This window comes from Dermacentor andersoni, chromosome 6, assembly GCF_023375885.2.
Source record: "Dermacentor andersoni chromosome 6, qqDerAnde1_hic_scaffold, whole genome shotgun sequence".
Taxonomy (NCBI): domain Eukaryota; kingdom Metazoa; phylum Arthropoda; class Arachnida; order Ixodida; family Ixodidae; genus Dermacentor; species Dermacentor andersoni.
The window spans coordinates 3643410-3666000 of NC_092819.1; the positions used below are offsets into that span (position 1 = coordinate 3643410).

A 22591-nucleotide genomic window follows, 5' to 3' on the forward strand; every position below is an offset into this window, starting at 1 on the left:
GTGACAGCTAAGCAGAGCAGCTGTTTATTGTACAGAATCCCCTACCATACGTGCACATCTGCGACAGGATATTTGTCAGCGGGGCATGCGACCAGCACACAACAGTTGGTGCTGCCCACCAGAGAAGCCGATTACTGGATGGCTCACCAACGACGACCACACTCCCTAGACAAGTTGCATCGATATTAAGTTTCGCGATTGCAAGTGCGCCGGAAATTTGCAGCGTGGCCGAGTGTGAAGAAGTGAACTTGGCTTCGGTTGCTCAAACTGTGGGCACAGGGAAAGCGAAGACAACAAGGCAGAGAATAGAACAGCTGGCCCAGTGAACGGGTGTTGTCTCTGTTCTCTCCTTTACAACACACACACACACGTATGCACGTACACATACATACGCACCTGCAAAGCGCATAATTGAAGGCATTAGTGAAAAAAGATGACATACATAGCACCTTTTGCAGACAAGGTCATAGCCGAATCCCTAAATTTTATGATTACTCACAAATTATACCACTGTTACAAATCACACAAACACATATTCACCTCATGCTAACATGGCAACGTTATGAACAACGTGCTTTCGTGGAATGTGCTGGTGAAATCGAAACCAATACCCCAGGTGAAACAGTCGGACTACTTGGCGTAGTAACACATGTGCGTAGGCTCCACCCACGTAGCCTTAGCCGTGCTGCCACACAAAATTGTCGCCAGGTGCAGACTGATGAAATCACTGCACTTCAACTGTTTCTGTGACAAAATGCGAGACAAATGAACCTCCACATTCAGACATTGAATGTGCCAAATAAGGAAATTGCAATTTGTGACGTGTTCTGGAGCTATATTGAAGTGCGAGGTCTGTCTAGGCATGGTGGTGTCCCTCGCATTGCGCCGAGCGAGAGCTTTGAGTAAATAGGTTTTCTGAATATCACATCCATGCCCACCACTTGAATGGAAAACACTTTTATTTGCACTTAATCATTACATGTGCAGTTCAGAGCAGTCCCTACATAATGACATACTATGCTGCAAGCACTGCTGTAGCAACATTGCTGATAAAGGCTTGAGAAAGTACTGGCCAAAGTTTCACTACGACTTGAGAGAATCACAGCAAAGTTATAAAAGACGAAACAGCTGTACAGCACCAAAGAACGAGGACAGGCAAACAAATTAACTGACGATTACGATACTCCCTAACGCGAAATTTGAGCACAGCTCTATATGCGTTTTCATTTTTCAATATATTGGCTGGTGTGGACAGCCTGTCTTCTGTGGCACATTGCGAACGGAACTAAGTGTGGTGCCACTGCCTCGCTTATCTGGAGATCATCTCCTCTGCCTTCCTCCTGACGTCTTTCATTCCCCGCTGTATTCCGCATTCGCTTTCATCTTTTGCTCAATTACAAGGGACAATGCAGCGCTTGCCTAAGAGCTACGCTATAAAAGAACAGACAGGAACAGCGCTTGTCCCGTCTGTTCTTTTTATCTGCCCTAATCCTTCTGCGCTGTGCAGTTATTCATCATGTCTTACAAGCTTCTGTGTTTTTAGGAATGTAAAAGATGCTCTGCAAAAAATAGTTGAAACCAACACTTAATACATGGTCACGCTGCAAATTACTGCTGCCTAAGTAAATAAGTTGTCCAAGGAAAATAAGGATCTGGTCCTCTGATGCAACATGAAGCCAACGCTGGCACATGTGCTCAAGGTTATCATCGGGCGGTGACATAAGCTACTTTGTTGAACAAACAACGCACACATGAATGGTGTAAGAATTTGTGCATAACTGCTGCTCTGCATCAATAATGATCATAATTGTAATAAAATACGCTTGGACATCGCACTCCAATCACTCATTGATTCCCTGCAATTTTAGTGAACCAGAGAATGCTTCATTTGGGGGAAGGGTGGAGCGACTCGAGGACTGCTCCAATGTCTCCATGCTTGACTTCGAGCAGCTGACGCAGCCAGCCGCCCTCGTTGTTGAATCCCATGGCCAGCATCTGGCCCAAGGCAATGTCCACTGCGGAGGAATGGATACCATTACAGTTAAATTCCGCAATAACGACATCGGGGAGGAAAGCAGAAAAATACACTTTCGCGGAACCAAAATTTTATTGGCAAAATTCCATTAGCAATGCAGTCAAGCAAGGCTCACCATGAAGTGTGCTGCATGAGTCGGCAATAACTTTCTGGCACACAATCACATTTGCCAGATTTTGCCTAACTGAGCATAGGACATGTCAGTTGTCTACGAACAAGAGCATTCCGGACAACGATTTGCCCTACGGTGCTGTATTTTCAGTCGATTGCTTTCACGGATACAATCACTTCCGCTGGCCGGACGCATTGGCGTCCATGAACGACACTGATAACGCGATCACTTTCGCGAGACTTCCCGTTACTCAACATATGCGTAAGGGTCTGCAAACAGAAGTGTTGATATGACAGTTCAGGCGTTCTCCAAGGGTCGGTTCTAGGTCCTCTTGTTTTTTATATTTATAAATGATCTTCCAAATAATCTCTCCTCTACTATACGACTTGTTGCAGATGACTGCGTCCTTTATCGGAGAATTGCTTCCAGCAGTGATCAGTCTAAACTTCAGGATGACTTGCATAAAATTGAGAATTGGTGCACTTTATGGCACATGTCTAAATTTAATTGTTTCTAAATGTAAATTCATGCAGGTTTCTCAGAAAAGGGTCAAGGACAAGCAATGCACGTGCACTGCTTGCCATGATAGCCTTCCCGATGTAGGGATGCATATCACTTGTTGCGAGTGCAATTTTAGTCAACACTGGGGCACCCGCGTAGGAGTAAATGAATCTATGCACAAAAAGAAGTCAGATGCCGCCAAAAAAAAACAAAAAAACATGGAGATGCCCTATAGCTGAACCACCAAGGCTCGAAACAATTCTGATGCCTCAAATGAATCTGAGAAAACAGAGTTCAACTTGGCGGATGAAACTGCAGACATTATATTAATCTAAAACTAGGTTTGCTGATGACAATGAAATCAAAAATAGACACTATTGACAGCATCAAATGTACCGTGGATTGCACTGAAAATTCAATGCAGGTGTTGTCAGAATGGTACGATGAAGTTATTGTTCAAATTAAAAAAACAAGATGCCCATATGTCCGATCTGAACAAGCGTGTGGAAAGGCGCAAGGCACAAACTAAAGCCTGTTTCACATGCAATCGATTTTGGGCTAGAAACGGCGCGGTGCCCGTCGCGTGAGCAAGCCTCCTTTCCCAATACCAGTTTTTCGAGCGGTACACGCTGCTGCGATCACAATTGCAATAGTTGGGAAAATTTGCGAGCAGCGAGAGCAGCAACCAGTGACGTTAAGATCACGTGGCAGGGGCATGGCCGAAGCGCTGGCGGTGCGGGGAATCGGGGAACTCGCCTGCTCGAGCAGACGGTTCTAGCAGATGACATTTTGTAGCAGACGACGTCCGCTGGCAGTTCGCAATGTCTCGCACAATTTTCAATGAGCTGTTCATCACTCAAGTTGTGCAGTGTCCACTTGTTTGGGATGATAAAATGAAGGATTTTCACGACAAAGAGGAGGCTTCTTTGGGAAGAAACTATGGACTGAAGCCGAAGGTATTCATCGTCGCAAGTGACGCGTACTTTCATAAAAAAAAAGGTCTGCATCGCTCGAATCAGCCATGTCCGTTGGTGCCTCAGAATTGCCGTTTGTTTCCATCTGTCGTTTTCAAGTTCCATTCTTTGGAGCCAATTTGTCCCCACGTGCTGTTTTCTTGTTGCCTCTTTTTTTTTTCGCCCCGATGGTGACCACATATGGTTTAGACAGACGCGATGAAACGGCAGTCCATACTTTTTGTTCACAGTGCATGTAGGCACTTCTTTTCCCCCCTTCTTTATAACTCTGAGCTAGCGTGTACGTAATTAAAAGGTAAGTACCCCGAGCTCTACAAGGGCTGCCGCCTTTGTGCTTGAATGCCTAGAGGCGAAAAGGGACGCAAGCTTCTTTAAAAGCCGTCTATGAGCGTCGTGCAGTGCCTCTTGCATTGCCGAGTGCAATGGTAGTTAGATAACATAAAATGTGCTGCGTCATTTTGTACCATTTCAAGACGGGAAGTGCGATTGATATATTAAAGTCCATGGGGCCAGTGGCGGTGCCGCGAAGCTGTTAGAATTAACAGCCGGCAACTCTATGTGCTGATGAACCTTATTATAATAAAGTCACATCCAACACAAAAATAGCTTCATCACATCCTACATTCATTATTGACATATACCCATTACGCTCTAAAAGTCGTGAGACTATTTCTTTTATTTACCGATTTACATCTGTGTTCGTTTTACCGTGGTTTGACCGTACTAGAGAAAATTCCATAGGGTGAACAGCACCGGCTAGCATGCTCACACCAGCATCAGCAGTGCATCAGTGGCCAAGTGACGATGTCGCTTGCCAAATTCCAAATTTGGAGCAGTTTAACAAGGAAGAAATAATGCAGGGACCACTGACGATGATTGTCAATGAAAGTGAATAGCCCAAACAAACACTCTGACCAGCATTGGTGGCAACATCCCACCGTGGATCCAAATGGCTTCACAGGAAACAACTGACCAGGTGGTGTAATCAACACTGCCAATATCATCAGTTTCCAGGCCCTAGGTGCATGCTGTTATTTTTCTCTCCACAACAACAGACCTCTAGCCACATGCTTTGGTTGAACTGGTCATGAGAAAAGTGTAGCCACAACAACGGTGCTTTCTTTCTTCGTTGTACTAATTTCACTCTGCCAAGGCTTCTGCTGAAAGGAGACTAAAAAGCAAAGCTAAGTTAGTTTAATCTGGTGAAATGTTTATTCAGAAACTGATTTTATACTTATTTGGTGGAATTATTAGGGGCGTGTGACTATCAAAATTTTCTAATACAAATCGAATATTGAATAATGACATGCACATGCATTTATTAGCAAGTTGGTTTATCCTAACATGTTGGAACATTGCAATTACATTGTGATTAGTAAAAAAGCTTTGGAAAATTGAGTAATTTCCCCTAGCTGTCTGTTCTCGCCAATTTGTGCCTTATTATACCACATCATTTTCCCAAAAACTCTGAGCCATTTTACCCTGTACAAGCCATAACGTGTCACATTTGCTGTCAAGCAACAAGCTCAGGACTCGGGGTGCAACCTGCAAAAGAGTGCATCCTCACTGTTCACAAACCCTTGCCCCCTGCTATTGAGAGGCTGGCTGTGTAGGGGCTAAGCTTGTTTTACAGGCAAAATTTCGCCAGCAGCATGAAATTATCACAAAATTCAGCACAAAATCAGACACCTTTTCTTAGATTAGATAGAAATAAACGCTAAGAACCATGTTTGCTCCCGCACAGCCAGCAATATATTTGATTTGTTTCGAATATTCTATTGGATATCTAATTTTCGAATCAAACACGAATATTGAAAATATACTATTCAATAATATTCGAAATTTTTTTAATATTCGCACACCCCAAGAATTATCTGTTAGTCATTTATGAAGAAAAGGAAGAGCAAATTTTTCATTGTTGAATTTTGCACCTAACCACAACACTGGTCCATTAGTATGATGTAATGGACCTAAAAAATGTTTTTGCATATTTGGGCCTTTTTCCCAGAAACGTATCAAAATACACTGGGTTGAGTCTCCAGATCTTTTAGAAAAGCAATGTAGTCCTTATTTATTGATGAAACTATAAACCGGTCATACACTACGCAAATATCATGACATCATGAAGAGCTATCGCGAGAACTTCAAGCCTGTGTTAGACCGCTACTTCAGGTCACTAGCCGAGAAACGGTGCATTTACATTTTTTTCCTCATGAATTAACTGGCCCAGCCACTGCTTCAACTAATCAAAGCACGAGACCAAAGATGCAAGAACTGAAATGTTGGTTCAGAAACACTTGTTTCATGGGTTCCCTTGGAAAGTCAATGATTGCACCATCTATGAAAAAAAAGACATCACTTGGCTTTGGGCAGGCTCTCACCAGGGTTGTCTCCAGACTGAGCAGCTGGCAGAATCGGCACTGCTGGTACCACTTCTGGGCTCATGGGATGGGGTAGGCCGTTGTCATCACTCATGAGAGAGTCCCGCAGCGCGTTCAACAAAGTCCAGCCAGGGGGCACTTCAACTTCCTGCAACACAGCAGGAACATACCTGGCTCAGTGAAACAAAATTTTTAAAATTCAAGGCCCTGCCAAAATATTTTGAAGGATGTCACAAGGTTCTGCATGTGCTAATTCTAAATCATAACGAAATTATCGTCTTTTACATGCCTCCTTTAATGATCTTACAGTATCTATCTTGCAAACAGACGAACATTATGCCGACGGGTAATTTTTCGTTTATTTGCTTGGATGATGCCAAGGAGCTTTTGCATGCAGGCGGAAGTGAGTCACTGGTTGTCCGCTTTCAGGCATCAGCCGAGGCAATCATATCAACACTTCTCTTTCTATGCTTTCCGGCTTGTTCTCAATATAACATCTCATTTATGTAGGTAGCACGTTTTGAACAGCCGCAAATTGTGATGTTTCTACTTCTGGGATTCTTTGTAACCAGTATGTGTGGAGAATAGTAATAGGTTTAGCCGATATTCTAGCTGACATCAAGAGAAAAATTACGTGGATCCCACACACTGTAGGAATCGATGTAAGCGAAGCTTTCTGTGCCGTCTGCTTTGATTGATGATAATTAGCGGTAATGTTGACGGCAAATGTTCAGTTTCTTCAATGTTTAGTCCAACACGAGAGTGGTGAGTTGATTCTAAATGTTACCTTGCATGCCCCACTGCTGTTTGTCTGTATAGGACACAGAACACACATGGGGAGGCACTTGCTTGAAGCATTGTTGTGCACTGTACTTCCTAACCTCCAAGAGGTTTGAGCATATTCATTGCCTCACATGGCACATCGCATCATGGCAGGAGTATTAAACTTGAATTGGATTATGGGGCTGTATGTGCCAAAACCACAATCAGATTATGAGGCATGCCAAAGTGGCAGACTACAGATTAATTTTGACACCGTGATGTTCTGTAACATGTCCCAAAATCTAAGTGCACGTACGTCTTCTATTTCACCCCCTTCGAAATGTGGCTACCACGGTCAAGATCAAACCCGTGGCCACATGCAAATTCCATAGGCGCAAAGCTACTGCAGCAGGCACAGGAGTGTTGATTTGATGCGTGACCGCTTCCATAGTGTCGCCTAGACCCTACAGTGTGCTTTAATGCAGCTCTGCTTCTGCACACCCAGCGTATGTTGTCTGCTTGACAAATTTGCATGATGTATTTCAGACAAATAGTCTGAAATAGTCCTACCGTATCGTGCCTTGAACTTAAATTTATCCCATTTGCCCATAACCGCTGCCGTGTAATTAGATAAGAATAATTAACTTTTTAATTACCGAATTGAGGACATAAATTTTGATAGAAAAGTAATAATTGTGTTTTAAAACACCCAATTCAGTTGCTGTCCGTGCAAATTTCAGTGTGCTACGACTTGCGTAAATATTTTTTCCGTGTCATAATGGTTACGCCAGAAATATGAAAATAGCCACACGATTACGTGCCCTCGTGCGGTGACACCAGGCTGGTTATGCCTAGTGGCACGGATGACACCTTTGCCACTTCATCGGCATCGAGCCAACAGCGGTGGCCCGCTTATGTGGTCCACACGTGTGGCCGGCAGGACACTGTGTGCACACCGCTGCGGGAAGCTTGCCGCCAGTGCATTCAATCTTTAAACAGTGCTCTTTTGCAAATTCTGCAAGCTGCTGGAAATGCAGTAAAACCTCGTTAATTCGGATTTCACGGGACCGAAAAAAAAAAAAAAAATAGCTGGATTCTCGAGGATATCAAGAAAACAATAAACAAATGCTTACTACACCAACACGCTTTTGTTTACTGAATGGATTGGCAAATCCTGTTTCTATTTTGCACAAAAGCAGTGCAGAAGCTGCAGTTCTCGTCATCTCGTGAGTGATTAGTGTGGCCGCTCCAGGCATCTTCATCTGACATGCTTTTCCCTACTGCCAAGCTCATCCCAATTATATTTTCACCAATGAACTGATTGCCAACAGATTGTCCGTCCATCACGATATAGCCAGTGCTGATCGTCCTCGCCAGCTTTCCGCTGTGTCAAAATGAAACTACTGTTTGCCATAGCCACTGCGGACGAAACCGCGGCTGCTGCGGTTCTGAAGGCACATGGCGAACGCATGCATCGAGTAACTTCGCAATCGCTGCAACTGCGGACAAAACAACGGTCGCTATTAACGCGATTATGGATGGCAACTACGCAGCTTTAAAGGCACGCAGTCGACATGCACACCGAGTTAAAACGAAACTACTGTTTGCTACAACCGCTGCAAATGAAACTGCAGTCGCCATCGAGGCAATCCTGGATGGTGACTCCACAGTTATGAAGGTACCGTATTTACACGCTTGTAGGTCGACCCATTTTTTCAAATTTGACAATCCAAAGTTGGGGGGTCGACTTAGAATCGAAACCGAACCGTGAACCGCTAGTAACGGCTAGAAAATCGAGAAATCAGGGACACTACGGCGTGGTTACAACTTTGTACCTACGTTTCTATGGTTACGGTAGAAGCGTAGCGCAATAATTTACCGTATTGCATGCATTTTGATGCCAATACAGGCGATGCCCACTTTGAAAGTTGGCGCTCCCAATTTGTGCCCATTGGCCACCGTACCTAGAGCGACAAACCTCCCGCCATCGAGTTCGGAAATGTATTGAACAATGTGATACGATCGTGGCTACGTTAGCGGCGTGAATTGAATCAAGGAATTGGCTAATACTCATTTTATTATTAGAGACCAACAGAACACTCACTGAATGTGAGTAATGTACTCATGAGGTAAAAGAAATCGCGTGCGGCCGCTTTCGTCAGTCGCATGTAGCTCGTTTTGGTATCCCGCAGTGCGGCAGTGGCCGCTTCCGGTTGATTGGATGGTCGTCATTTCGCAGCGAATTTGTTCTTGCAAATAAAGTTTCACACTCAACCCACAACGTATAGTTATTTCACGAGCTTGTACAGAAGCTTTTTTATCTTCTTTAAAGAAACATTTACTGCGCGCACTGCGAGCGCAAGGCTCTTGTGGGAGCATTGATCATTGATGGAAAAGTCGCCGTTTGGGGGGTATTGGTAGTTGGTGGAAGAGCCATTTTTTTTTCTTTCTCTATGGAAGAGCTTCTCTTTGAGATGAGATTTTTTCGACGGCCACGTCAGCCACGTGATCGTCGGTGCTTCTGTTGTGTCGAATCGTCATGCCTGTCATGAGTGCCCCAAATAACTGTCGGCGCTCGTTCACAGCTGCATTCAAGCGGGCTGGTATCCTCCATGCCGAGGAAACAAACAACTGCGCTGCAGGACACAAGTTTGGAGTGAGTGAATGTGTGGTGCGGCAGTGGCGGCTTCAGCGTGAGGGAATATTTTCATGCGACTCCAAGCGCCGTGGTTTTCGCGGGCCAAAGTCCGGACGCTTTCCGGAGCTGGAAACGAAGCTTGCAGCGTACGTGACGGATCTACGCGATCGATCACTGCTGGTCACGTGCGAAATGATCACTCAACAAGCCCGTGTCTTCGCTTCGGAAGCAGGAATACTGAGCACTGAATTTAAAGCCAGCAGGGCCTGGGCCTCTAAATTTATAAAGAGGGCCGGCTTCCCTCTTCGTAGACGCACCAGCGTGTGCCAGAAGTTGCCGGCCGCATACGAGGATAAGGTCCTCGCCTTCCATAGGCACTTCCTAAAACTTCCGACACTCCCGACGGTACTTACTCGGCCAGATCGGCAATGCTGACCAGACTCCGGTATACTTCGATATGACCAGTAACACAACCGTGAGCGTTAAGGGAGCACGCGATGTAAACCTACTGACAACAGGCAACGAAAAGCTGCGTTTTACGGTCATGTTGTCATGCTTGGCGGATGGCACCAAGCTTCGCCCGTACATCGTGTTTAACAGAAAGACGATGCCTAAAGAAGTGCTTCCCAAAGGCCTTGTGGTACGGGCAAATGCAAAGGGATTCATGACGGATGATATGGTAGTGAAATGGTACCGTCTGGTGTGGCTCCTGAGGCCGGGGGCATCCCTCAAGAGAGACATCCCCAACCTGTTAGTGTTAGACTCTTTCCAGGGCCACCTCACCGACAAGGTGAAAGCGGTGCTTCATAAGGAGCGCACGGACATGCTTGTAATCCCCGGTGGCTTGACGGGGCAGCTTCAGCCTTTCGAGTGGGGGTCAACAAGCCTTTTAAGGACCTGCTGCGCCGCGAACACAACAACTGGATTTACAGAGGAAACCCCGACCTTACCCCAAGCGGGCGTGTGAGGAGGGCCTCCTTGGCTACTGTGTGCGGGTGGGTCCTCTCTGCGTGGGCGGCGGTACCGCGCGATGTTGTGGTGCGGTCGTTCGCCGAATGTGGACTCGCACTTGACGACGACGTGCTGTGGGACCGCAGCAGCTGTGACGGCAGCAGCACCAGTGAGGACTCCAGTGACGATGAGTAGTCATCAACCGTGGCAATAAATTTTGCTTGTGTGAAATGCGCTCTCACTTCTTCTTCTTCATTTTTTTTTTTTTTTTTTTTTTTTTTTTTTTTTGAGGCATGTGATCTTGGGGGGGTCGACCTACATTCCAGTCGACTTACAATCGTGTAAATACGGTACGTGGCGGCGGTAAACGGAAGAATGCACTATTTAAAGGCACCAATAGGGACAATGCATTCTAGCATCGCTGTCATTCACATATGATTTCCGCCAATGGCAATGGCACCGGGCCCGGGAGCATGAATTGTCTGTAATCAACAAAGGTAATCCGCATTTGCCTGCGCATTGCACGGTTTGCCTGGAAGGCAGATGCCAGACACTACTGCGCGAGATAAAGATACTTGGCAGGAGTGGTGATACGTTAGCAAGATAACTTTTGGAGGCATATCACATAAAAGAGAGAGGCAAGAGTTGTATTAGTGATACCTCTGTTTTTCTGTTTGAAAACGAGTTGCAACTGTTAAAAACGTCACTGTAATCGTTGTAGGCAACACTGACGTACGCATGCACATTTGTTCATTCTCCCTGCTCTGCTGCAAGAATAAAATCAGTTGAAGTTCAGCACTCAATCTGTCGTTTCGTACTCTCCCTTCGAAGTCTTTATTTTCCTTTTTTGGCACAATAATGTATTCATTAGATCCCAACCAACTTGCCCAGCAACAAGTTCTACTCTACTTGCAGCCATTGAACAATGAAGTGCCTTTAAGAAAGCCATTTTCGAAGCAACTTTCTTAAGGTCGCTAATATGTTGCTTATTGCTTTGTCATGTCACTAAAGAAAAAGGCCAATTTCTAAATAGAAAAATTTGTCACAAAACACAGCAATATTGCTAAATCTAGCAACAAAATTGCTAAAATGGTAATTTTATTTTTCACGAAGTTAGCAATTCTTGGGACAAATCAGCAGCCTTTTCCACAGAGCCAGCTCCAACGGCATGGCTTCGCTGGGGACTACTCACCACTGCAGGCTCAGAGGCCCTGGGTGTCTCCCGAGTCGCAGCTCCCTCGCTGTTGGTCTCGGATGCCTTGAATGGCCCTCCCAGCACAGCAGTCGTTGCACTGCTGTTGCCGGCTGCGGCTGCTGTGGCTGCCGCTTGAACAGGCTTTGGCGGCTCTGCAACACTCGACTCCGCCGAGGTGTCCATGGGTTCTGTGGCACTGTCCTTCTTTGGCTGCTCTGGTGGAGAAGTGTTGCTGGCCATGTCGTTCAGCACATCGACTGTGATCCCTGCAGCAGTTCCGGCACTAGTCAGGTGACTCGCCCATTATATGAGGAGCAAATACAAGTTCAGGGCCTACCAGCAATACAACTTTCACTTCATAATGCACAAGAGCAGGCACTGTGAGGACACATTATGAAAAACCACAAAAGGCAAAAACAAAAGAAGTTAATAAATTCGTGTGAAATTTCAATGTTCAAAAATTGCGGCAGAACACACCTCGTAATCACTGTCCACAGTAGTGCATTAGCATTGAATCACTATAGCGGCACAACATATTGCCACCGTCGAAACGAGTTATGTATTGCACTGCAGTGGGACTCCCTTTTCGCGCTTCCCTGTGTGGCGCACCGATGCCCATAAACTCCAAGATGTGCGTCACATGGTAACCTGCCTCCTCTCTAGCAGTTCTTTCAGACACACTGCGCCATCTAGTAGCACTGCCGAGAAGCCCTCCCAGACAAAGGGGTGGCCCAACGGTGCCTGCGAACACGTTCAGTGGCACATTCTCAGCGACTCAAGTTGGAAGTGCATTCATGGTGCAGCTCTATAAAATGTTAGCGCGAAAGGAATTCCTTAAGAAGCAGCAGGTACCCAGTACATTTGTGGCACAGCCAGCTAATGCATTGGGTTACTGTGCTTGAGGAACCCTCATGACGTGGGTTCGATTCCGCTCGGCCTCGAAATATAAGGGATCATTTCTGTGACCCAAGCTGAGCATTAAAGAGGTTCACTGGAGAGGCAACACAGACCAAGTGGCCCATACCCAGTGCTCTAAGTCAGTGTCAAAGAGTTTCTCCGAACAGCGGTACCTACCCAGTTCCGCACCTTACAGTGACCCATGTAGGCGTGAAAGAAGTTTGTTGACGAGCTGCCTGTATGTACACACTGCCACACACTAAGTGACCCAAGTTGGTCCGATGGTTGGCTTCAAACTCTGCTACCTCAGCACAGCAGCCTGATGCACTGCCTATTCAACCACAAACTACATAGTGAGCCATGTAGGTGGATAGATAGACAGAAACAAAGAAACAGATAAATACAGTCGGGTAGAACCTAAGAAGGCAGGAGAGGCCCCTTCCAAATGACAAGTGCGGCAGCTGATTGCCTCCACGACTAAATAAATAGTGCCACTGACGTGAAATAGCCCAGTTCGAAGCGTAAGCTGCCATGTTCTCTGTCCTCGAGGCCACCGGCCATCCAGCTCATGACATCAGTCTAGAGTGCGTGCCCATTGGTGGAGGCCTTTGAGGGGCAAATGCCACTGCCTTCTAAAGTTGTATGCCACTATGGATAGGTAGGTACACAGCCTCTGGAAAGTGCATGAGGTACCCCAAGAATACTAAGGCAGTAAACGAAAATACAGGAACTTGTTGCTGGAACTGACAGATATGCTGCACACACGAAGGGACCGGGCTGAATTTGCAAATGAGACCACAATTTCTTCATTATACTTTGGCACTAGTAACATCTTGGTGAGGGTTAGTTGGATTATCTTTAGAACTATGCTCAAACAGCACGACTGTGTGTCCTCTTCTTTCAGTTGCGATATTTCAGCATAGTTCCATACTCCTGCATGCTTTTTCTTCACTTTTTTTTACACACGAGCAACTCTGGTTGAAGAAAAGAATAACAAAATTTCTGGCACTTGATTAGTCCTTTGGCATTAGTGCATCCAAGGCCATTTATTAAGAGGAAGCTTTAGCTGGAGCCCAACTCCAATGCTGCCTGTTAAAATACATGTAAAACACGGAAATGCTTTTCTGAGATAACACATGGACCAACCTTAATGAAGTTTGTTGCATCGTTGAGAGACTTAAATTCCAGTGACTGCTGGAAGTTAAATCTTGATTTAGGGCCCCTGTGCTGGTTGGACCTGAGAGGCGTGTTGCCGTTTTTATTGCTTAGGCAAACTTATGTTTGCATTACTTGAATTTGGCCTGTGCCAGAAGCTTTTTCAAGGGGGACGAAGGGGCATTTTGTCTGGAAATTTTGAAGTGCACCGTGGCACAAATCGCTGCAGCACGGGACACTTTTGTCAAGCCCAAGTGACCCAAGACTCACATTGTTATTTTCCTATTGCCTAGTGTTTTAAGACAGTGGCAGAGCTGGTTGGTAACGCCAGACTGATAACCACCGAACCTACGATGACACCAGAGCGAAACATGAAGCTCACTTCATGCCACCTGCAGCAGGGAATGGCGGCACATTTTCATTATCGCCTATTAATTAAAAGCGTGCAGTACACTTCCAACACTACGCTCTATGTGCTGTGAAACATATAGGTGAACATGCCTATCGCAATAGGGTTGGTGGCAATAGCCATGAATGTGGCATGCAACAGCCCAGGAGATTTGCTGGTACCCGAATAAGAAATCGAGTGCGCGTCTGCGTTTTCAGGTCAGACGGGCGGGCCAGTATTGCGGGGAAGTTGCTGTGGCAAGCGGCTAACGGTTCTCACGGCACCTTCAGTTTTCGATGCACATGCCTCGCGCCTTTTCTTGTTTACGTGGGATCTAGCGGCCGGAAAACTTATCATACGATTGCAGTTCGGCAATGTACCGAACATTATTGCCAAGAGATCATGTTGTAAAAAAAAAAATTTAACTGTGTCGGGTAATTTTTTTGTGTTCTCCACAGCGAACACTGGTGCCAGGAAATCATGCATAACGGGATCATATTGTTACGGGGATGTTGGGAGTATAGGAGATTGTATTTACAATATATATACAAAACGAGTCAGAGTAGTTAAGATGGCTGACCACCAACAACACGCAGTAGCCAGCGTGCCACGATCTTCTTCCACTCTTCTTTCATCCCTCCCTAACAGGACCCCCGGGTGGTGAAGCGCCGTCTCGACACATTGTAGGCGGAGCACCCAAGCACCTGGCGCAAACTTAACATTGCGATGGCAGCTGTCATAACGCTGTTTTTGTATATGCTGCAAGGCTAACAAACAAGATCGGGCGACTTGACGTGCCAAGTGAGCACGATCGATGGCTTTACATGCATACTCAGTTTGTAACATGTGGCACAGAAAGGAGGATGGTGTCAAATGGCAATGTGGGGTCGCGACCATACAAAAGGTAAAAGGGTGAATATCCTGCGATGTCATGTCGGGACAAGTTATACGCGAACGTCACGTAGGCCAGCGTGGCGCCCCAGTCGCGGTGATCGTTGGAGATGTACTTCGACAGTATCTCTGCGATTGTTCGGTAGGAACGTTCCGCAGTTCTCCACTCGGTCAGGTTGCTATAATGGGGAGAGAAGCAACATGTAACCTCCACCAATACGTTACGGGGATATTGGGGGTATAGAAGATTGTATTTACAATACATATACAAAACGAGTCAGAGTAGTTAGGATGGCTGACCAACAACAACACGCAACAGCCAGCGTCCTGCGATCTTCTTCTTTCTCTCTTTTTTCATCCCTCCGTAACAGTATCAACGAGGTTTTACAGTCGAACCCACTTATAACGATACCAGTTTTACCAATATATTAGTTATAACAATGTGAAGCTGCTGTACCATAAACTTTCGTATGTTTTCCATGGTGAAATAACCCATATGCTACAATGCCCTCATGCCGCATTATCGATTAGAATGATGAAGTCTGCCTGCTGGGTGTCCCGTGCCAAATGGTAACACTAAATCCTTCAAAACAGAAAAAGAAAGAAAAATTCGAGCCGCTGCGCAATTTCCCACTACCCCAACAGCTGTCGCGCGCTCATTTTCCAGCCTTCTTCGCATCGCCAGCCTCATGCACCTCTCACATTGCCCTTCCACCCCTCCGCACAAGAATAGGCTGCGCCTATAGCTCTACACCGCTTCCCCCTCCGAGACACGACTGGACCATAGCGACTGCACTGCGCAGCCCAAGCAGCTCCAAGATTCCTTGCTGGCCCCTCTAGGGGTGGCACATTCTCAATTTCAACAAATGGACACAGAGGGCGAAAAAATCAACTGCACGGCACTGCTAATAAAACAAGCATAGTATACCCACTTGAAGGCTGCTTGCGTAACATCTCCCACTAGAGGCGCCGTAATAAGCGCAATTTTAACTTGCAAACTTTCTCCTACACTTATCAAAGCATTTTTATTACAGTAAAAGCTCGTTACTTCAACACCCATTAATTCAGAGATTCGGACGGCCCTATTGGTCCCGGCCAAACTGCATGTTAGTCTACGGGACCAAACCTTTGTTAGTTCGTCAGAATTCGGCCCCGCACCGGTTAATTCAGACAAATGCTAATGCTTCATGAAAGTGTTTTAAGAAATGTCATTGCTCAGCGCAGGGCGCGCCTGCATGTATAAGAAATTTCCCGAATGTTATTGAGGGTTCAATCCAATGTCTGTTGTCACTGAAGTTTGTGCAATCTGATTGTATGAGCGACATTAATTGTGTATAACTTTCTGGAACCGTTGATGAAACATGTTTATAAGCTGATGCACTTGCCCTACAGACGAGATTTCGCCGGTCGCTGTACTTTGAGTGTAACTTGCTTTTGTGGGCACCAGTTCGCACAAGATACATCTTCCTCAGCCACCCGATTTCAACTTCTTTCTTTTGAAGGTACAGACTGTCCAAAGTCATTTTGGAGCAATTTTTGGAGCAAGTAAAATTGCATTATGGAGCAGTTTGGAGCAGATGCAATTGCATTTCGGAGCAGTTTGGAGCAGGAGAATCTGAATGTTGGTGGAAAATTGAATATGGCAGAGCACTTTGAAACTATGACAAAAGACAGAATAAACCAAAAGCAGTGCTGTACTGTAATGTTGAATTCCAATGGCGGAGTCGGAGCAAGTTTTTCTGCTCGTTTCGGCGCAAGTTTGTTCCAATGACAGGGCGAGGGCGGGAGTAAGGTGTTCCAATGAGAGAGTCGGAGTGGATTCAGAGCGGGAGTCAGTCCGTGGAGCAGAAAAAGATGCTCCGCCAAAATCGGCGGAGTGGACCGGCAGTCTGCGTGACGTATTTCCTTTACCACGTTTGCCTGCTGGGAGGCGCCACCGGTCACGACTCGCGACGAAGCAAAAGCTGCTGCACGCTTGGCGAGATATCCATTCGGCACTTTTAAAAAAGCAACAGGTGAACGGCGCTGAAGAGACAAGTGACCGGTGCTGCAGTACTGGGAGCCAACAGTGGGAGGAAAAGACAACACGCAAGGTATCCTGGGTAACTCGGCGATAGAAGTTCCGCTTCCGCCTTGCTCCGGCGGCGCAGGTTGTGTTCCACTCGCGGATTTGGAGGCATTGCTCTACGCCAGAGTCGAGTGCTCGCTCGCGGAGTCTGTCGGCTGCTCCGACTCCGCCATTGGAATTCAACATAACTGTCTTAAGCTACTTCTTAAGCTGAATACTAAAGCAGATTACCCTGATACAGAAACCATCCAGTGCATGCAAATCTTGGCAATAGCGTGTGTAGATTTTTAATTAGTGGAAGCATTCACACACACAAAGCATGCATTCTGCAATAGTACGGCCAAAATTTCAAAAAGTAGCCAAGGACATTTTTTATAAATACATTTCACTTTACTGTCTCGACAGTGTGGGTGAGGGGCCCAGAGATGCGCTTTGCCAATACACCATACAGAGTTATTATGAACTACTGTTGTTTATTGAAAGCCATATCTACACACTAGACCAGGGAGATTCCAAAGACCTACTGCTTAAGTTTCCGGTATAGTGTAAAACTATTCCAATCTGTTTTTATTCCAAGTCCTCCAGTGGCCCTTCATGATAGGTCAGAATGGCTCTGGCCTTGCCCATATGGGCATAAGAACAGACTGGAATAGTTTTACGCTACACCATCCCTAGGAACAGGGACGCCCGCCCGAAGAACCCGCTGCAGCGCGCACATCCATAATATCTATTTTATAACCCTACCTTTCATTGTTTTGCACCTCAGCTGGGGAGCCCTGCGCCACTGGACCCACTCAACCGTATTCCATTACAGTCTAAATACAGGTGCACTGGTCGCTGCGACAGCAGGGACAACAGCCGGGAGTGGCCACGCACATGTCGGCTACTCGCAGGAAGCACCGAAAGGTCCAGTGCGAAAATTGTGAGAAACTGTGTGGGAGGCACCATTGCACGTAATGTGAATGGCTGCACTCTTTTTCGGGGAACAAATCCGCTCGCTGTTCACGGCAGCACACATACCCAAGCCGTCCTGGCGCCACGTGGCACAATTTACGACAATTTTCTGTGGTTGGCACAGGAATTTGCATTTGTATCAAAATGGCACAATTGGCATAGGAGCCCAACCCCTGAATGTAACAAATCTTATCAAATTTGTTGCAGTGCTTGTCAAGTAAAAACAATTTCTTCTTTCCCATGTATTTAGACAGGAGCTAAGACTTTCTCCAATTAAAGTGTGCACCATAGTCTGCACTTACTGGTGACCCGATTTTCACTGTGACAATTTATTTATTTGTCCACACTGCAGCACAATGAGCGCCATAGCACATAGTTTCTCACTACATTACCTAGAGGGAAATCTGGCGCTGCTGCGCTGTGGTATGCATGGGAATGCCGGTATGTTGTGGATTCGGATTGGCATCGTTCTCGTAGAGACAGGACACCTTGAAGACGCGCTTGGCAAGTACCGTTCCGTCTGTCACAATGATTCATTTTCTACTAGAACAGTACGCGAAAAGCTGTTTTAGCTTTATTATTACTCGAAAGCATGTTTTGTTTAACTATGAGAACTTGTTATTGTGTGTACGACTACATGTTACGTAAAAAGTACCAGCGGGCCGCTAAAGTTGGAGGACAGACAACAAGGTTCGCGCTCGCTTTGAAACAGTTGGTCGTCTGTTCTTGCTTTTCTTCGCTTGGTCATGCATCGTGGGTGAGTAAAAATGTAATATGCATGAATGGAAACATTTTATGAAGATTTTTTTTTGAGAATGCGTTATTTGCGTAGCCATATCCACGTTTTAGACGAAGCCTCTTACAACACCAGCCAACACGAGCCTCGCAGACACATATACCGTCATTCCCATGACGGCACGGTGCCCCCTTAAGAAACTCCCATAGACGGTGGCGCCAGATTACCCTCTAGGTGTTATAGTGAGAAACTCTATGCCATAGCAGGAGTGGATTAACAGAGGAAAATTATACACAGAAAAGTATGGTACAACGATGAAGGTGATGTGCTAGGACCATTCATTCATCAGGGTGAGCACAAGCGAATAGACCCCAGGTAAGGAATTCCAGTCTTCTGATGAACGAGGGAAATTGATAAAGGGACTCACCAAATGGTTCAAGAAAGTTGGCCACGGTGTCTCCGATGCCACGCAAGATCTCCTGGTACTGCTGCTTCTGGTCTGGCTTGTGGTGAGGTGCCGAGCGACGGGCACTTTGGGCAGGGCAGCCCCTGGCACCTCCTCCCCCCCTTCGGGGGTAGCCACAGTGGCGCCACAGGCGTTTCCAGCCAGGGAATGCCCACAAGGGATGCTGAAAGACATCAATTTGCACTCTACAGAGGTCACCCACAAGTGTCTTTATTACACACATTGCTGCAGACACACGGAACGACATGAAAATACAGTCAATGAATGGAACAAATCTGCATCCTCCTGCAACAATCTGCAACCTAAACAGAGGTCAAATGTGCTCTGCCAGTTACATGACTGCAAGTTTATCGAGAGCTGTCTTTGTAGGCATTTTCCTCGCTTCGTCATTGCCCTAGTCGGCACAGACAGCAAGGGAGTGGGTGGGGAGGAGGATATGCCCTTCAAAGCTGCCTTACGACTGAGCACCAGACATTTATAAAGGAAGAAAAAACAGTTGCCCCTACAGAGTGAAGATAAGCTTGAAAGCTTTAGCTTGGCTTGTCCTGTGTGTTTGGCGTGGTCGGTTATAAATGAATTGACAAATAGTAGCATCCTTTCATTTAAGTTTCGAAATAGTGCCGACTAAAATGATTGCTCTTTCTGCTCGTCTCACAGGCATGCCTAACATTGAAGAGCGCATTGTAAAGTACAGTGCAGACCACTTATAACGTCACCACTTTTAGCGCGGGACTGGTTATAGGACTGGTTTTTTGACCACCGATATATCTCCCATAGAACTCAATGTATAAGCATGCATAGGCGCGTGAAGCAGAATACTGGTTATGACGCGGTTCCTTTAAGCGCACGACCATGAAATCGGCGCACGGAGCATGGCCTTTTCTCGGAGGCATTGAGCACGGCCCGCACGGCCGCCAGGCATGCAAATGCAGAGAAGGGGGAGCGTGGGCGCGTGCATGGTGACCAGCGGCGAAAAGCAAGACAAAAAGGAGGAGAAGGGCGAGAGACTTTAGAAAAAGGAGGGCGAGTATTTTCGTCACTATTGGCCTCGAGATGGCGCCACCATCTGCGTGACATGGCATGAGGGATCACGTGGACACAGCGGCCGCGTCGGCTGCTTCGGAGGCGCCGAAGCGAGCTAAAAACGAAAGTTTAAAGTCCCACCTGCACTGCGGTTCTGATAAAGTGGTTAGGTTTTACTGCCTTGGGTGTCTGCTCGACAACATTTGAAAGCACTATAATAGATAGTGGCTGCCTTTGGAGGCGTGCAGTATGGTAGGCTACTGCTCAGTGCCACAGTGCCCGGCGTGTGCAACAGAGCCCGGTGTCAGCCTTATTCACACGTAGCCGCAGGACAAGGAGCTGCGTGAAGCTTGGCTCGCGAAACTTACAACCGGCAGACAGCCATTGGCTGCGACTCTGGTATGCAGCAAGCACAGAGGCGAGGAAGATTTCTACTACGGCGCCGGGACTGCGATTTTCGGCGAGTAGCAGAAAACGCGCACTGAGACACTCGCCCGCGCCCGCTGCCCGGTTAATACCATGACAGTTGGTCCTTGAACCTGATGCTAGACACTGGCAAGTTCACTGGAACGGAAAAGGAGAGGTAAGACGCACACAAAAAGAAGGCATGGCATGTATGGTCATGTTTCTGTTATGAATTAATGCACTGGATTACGAAAAAGAAGCAGAGGGAAATCGCACGCTGAGAAGACCAATAAACATACAGTGCAACACAACTTGAGAAATAATATTGATATGTCCAAGAACTTAGAAGACAAAATAGATTGAATCGTCATGACGGCACATCACAGTCGCCGTAGGCGTCCAAGTCTCTATAACGAAATTATTTTTTAACAGTTCTGATGGCGTCCACGCATCAAGCCAACACAGCAGATTAGGATTCTCGGCCTATTACTTCAGAGCAACGGGAAGGCACAGGCCGTCATCACAAAGATCAAGACTTCAACCGAACGGATACTTGGTATGATTCGGAGGGTATCTAATAGAAACCGATGCCTTAAAGAGGACGATGCCATGCGCCTGGTACGCGCGTTCGTCGTGTCGCGGGTTACCTACTCCGCCCCGTATCTCCAGCTGACGAAGGCGAATAGGGACTTCCTAAACGCGATGCTTCGTAAGGCAACGAAACAAGCACTGGGCATGCCCGTTTACTCGTCCACTCAAAAACTGCTAGACATGGACGCCCACAACATTGTGGAGGAGCTCATCAAAGACCACCTCTCTTATCAGAGAATCCGGCTCAGTCACACGGAACACGGACGAGCCGTCCTACGCAAAATAGGATGGCAGATCAAGCCAGTACACATAAAGACGGTCCTTACAGCAGACTGGAAAACAATCATTCAGACAAAACCCCTTCCCCGGAACATGACGCCGGGCAAGGACAACGAGAGGCGCCCCGCACGAGCCAAAGCCCTAGCCCGGAAGCTGGAAGAGAACCCCAGGGTCCTCTACGCGGACGCCTCGCTCCGAAAACACAGTGACCGTGCAGCGGTGGTGGTGTGGGGATACGAGACTCTCGCGCGTCCCCTGATATGTTGTTTTCCCGCACGACTCGCGTGGCCTGGCACCCGCGGCGGTCGGGAGTGGTTGAGACGCAGTACGAGAGATGGCGCGAGTGTTGCGCTGCTAACGCCGCCAACAGGCAGGTTTACCTGGACGCCGAAAGACAAGGCGCTTCCTCTTTGGTTCGGGACAGCAAGCAGTGCGGACGTGCTGTGCCGCGCGTGCGCCAATCCATGCTTCTGCGAGACCCATCTCGCGTAGCCTCCTTCGAACGCGCCACCATTCGCGTGACCGTACGCGCGAATGACCAGGCGTTGGGATCCAGCATGGGGCGAACATATTCGCTCGCTATCCCGTCGCGGTGAGTCGGACTTCTAGATTTGTCACGCGCCGATCGGCATGTTTTGTGGATAGCAACTCGGCTAGCAGGCATTGATCTATGAAAGGTGCAATAAATGCCCTTGTGATTGTTTGCACTATTGTGTTGTCGTTCCTTTGTCTCAAGAAACAAACCCTGCAGTGGTTACATCAAAAGACAGGCTGATCGTCAGCGCGTCCCTGAAGACAAGAGACCCCGCAGTTGCCGAAGATGTGGCCGTGGCCCTTGCACTCGCACAGCCGAGCGTGGACACCGTAGTCACCGACTCAAAGACAGCCTACAGAAACTTCCGCAGGGGGGTAATCTCCTTTGCGGCCCGAGCCATTCTAGCCAAGCACAAGCCTCCGGGAAGAGCTATAGAGCTCGTGTGGGTCCTGGCTCACTCGCAGGTAGCAGGCAACACCATCGCCGACTACCATGCCCGAGAAATGTCAATCCGGGCCGAGCACGAGCCGGAAGAGCTACCGCACCCGGTTACCAGCTTTCGGGACATTACCCGGATGTACCGAGAGGAAAGGTGCAGACTGCCAGAACCGCACCCCAAACTCGCCAGGCAACAACAGACGATCCTGCGTCGAG

At 47.1% G+C, this 22591-nt stretch overlaps 1 protein-coding gene across 2 annotated transcripts in view; it reads right to left on the bottom strand.

Moving 5' to 3' along the window:
- Positions 1-941: 941 nt before the first annotated feature.
- The window catches only part of LOC126521611 (sequestosome-1-like), a 39177-nt gene continuing 17527 nt past the window's right edge, over positions 942-22591 (bottom strand). For both annotated transcript variants that reach the window (XM_050170306.3, XM_055065749.2), the window contains exons 4-7: positions 19066-19267; positions 11547-11815; positions 6004-6151; positions 942-2015 (exon numbers count right to left, since the gene is read on the bottom strand). In XM_050170306.3, the coding sequence (XP_050026263.1) occupies positions 1885-2015; positions 6004-6151; positions 11547-11815; positions 19066-19267 (750 nt within the window). In that variant the 3' untranslated portion in view covers positions 942-1884. The remainder of the gene's footprint in view (positions 2016-6003; positions 6152-11546; positions 11816-19065; positions 19268-22591) is intronic.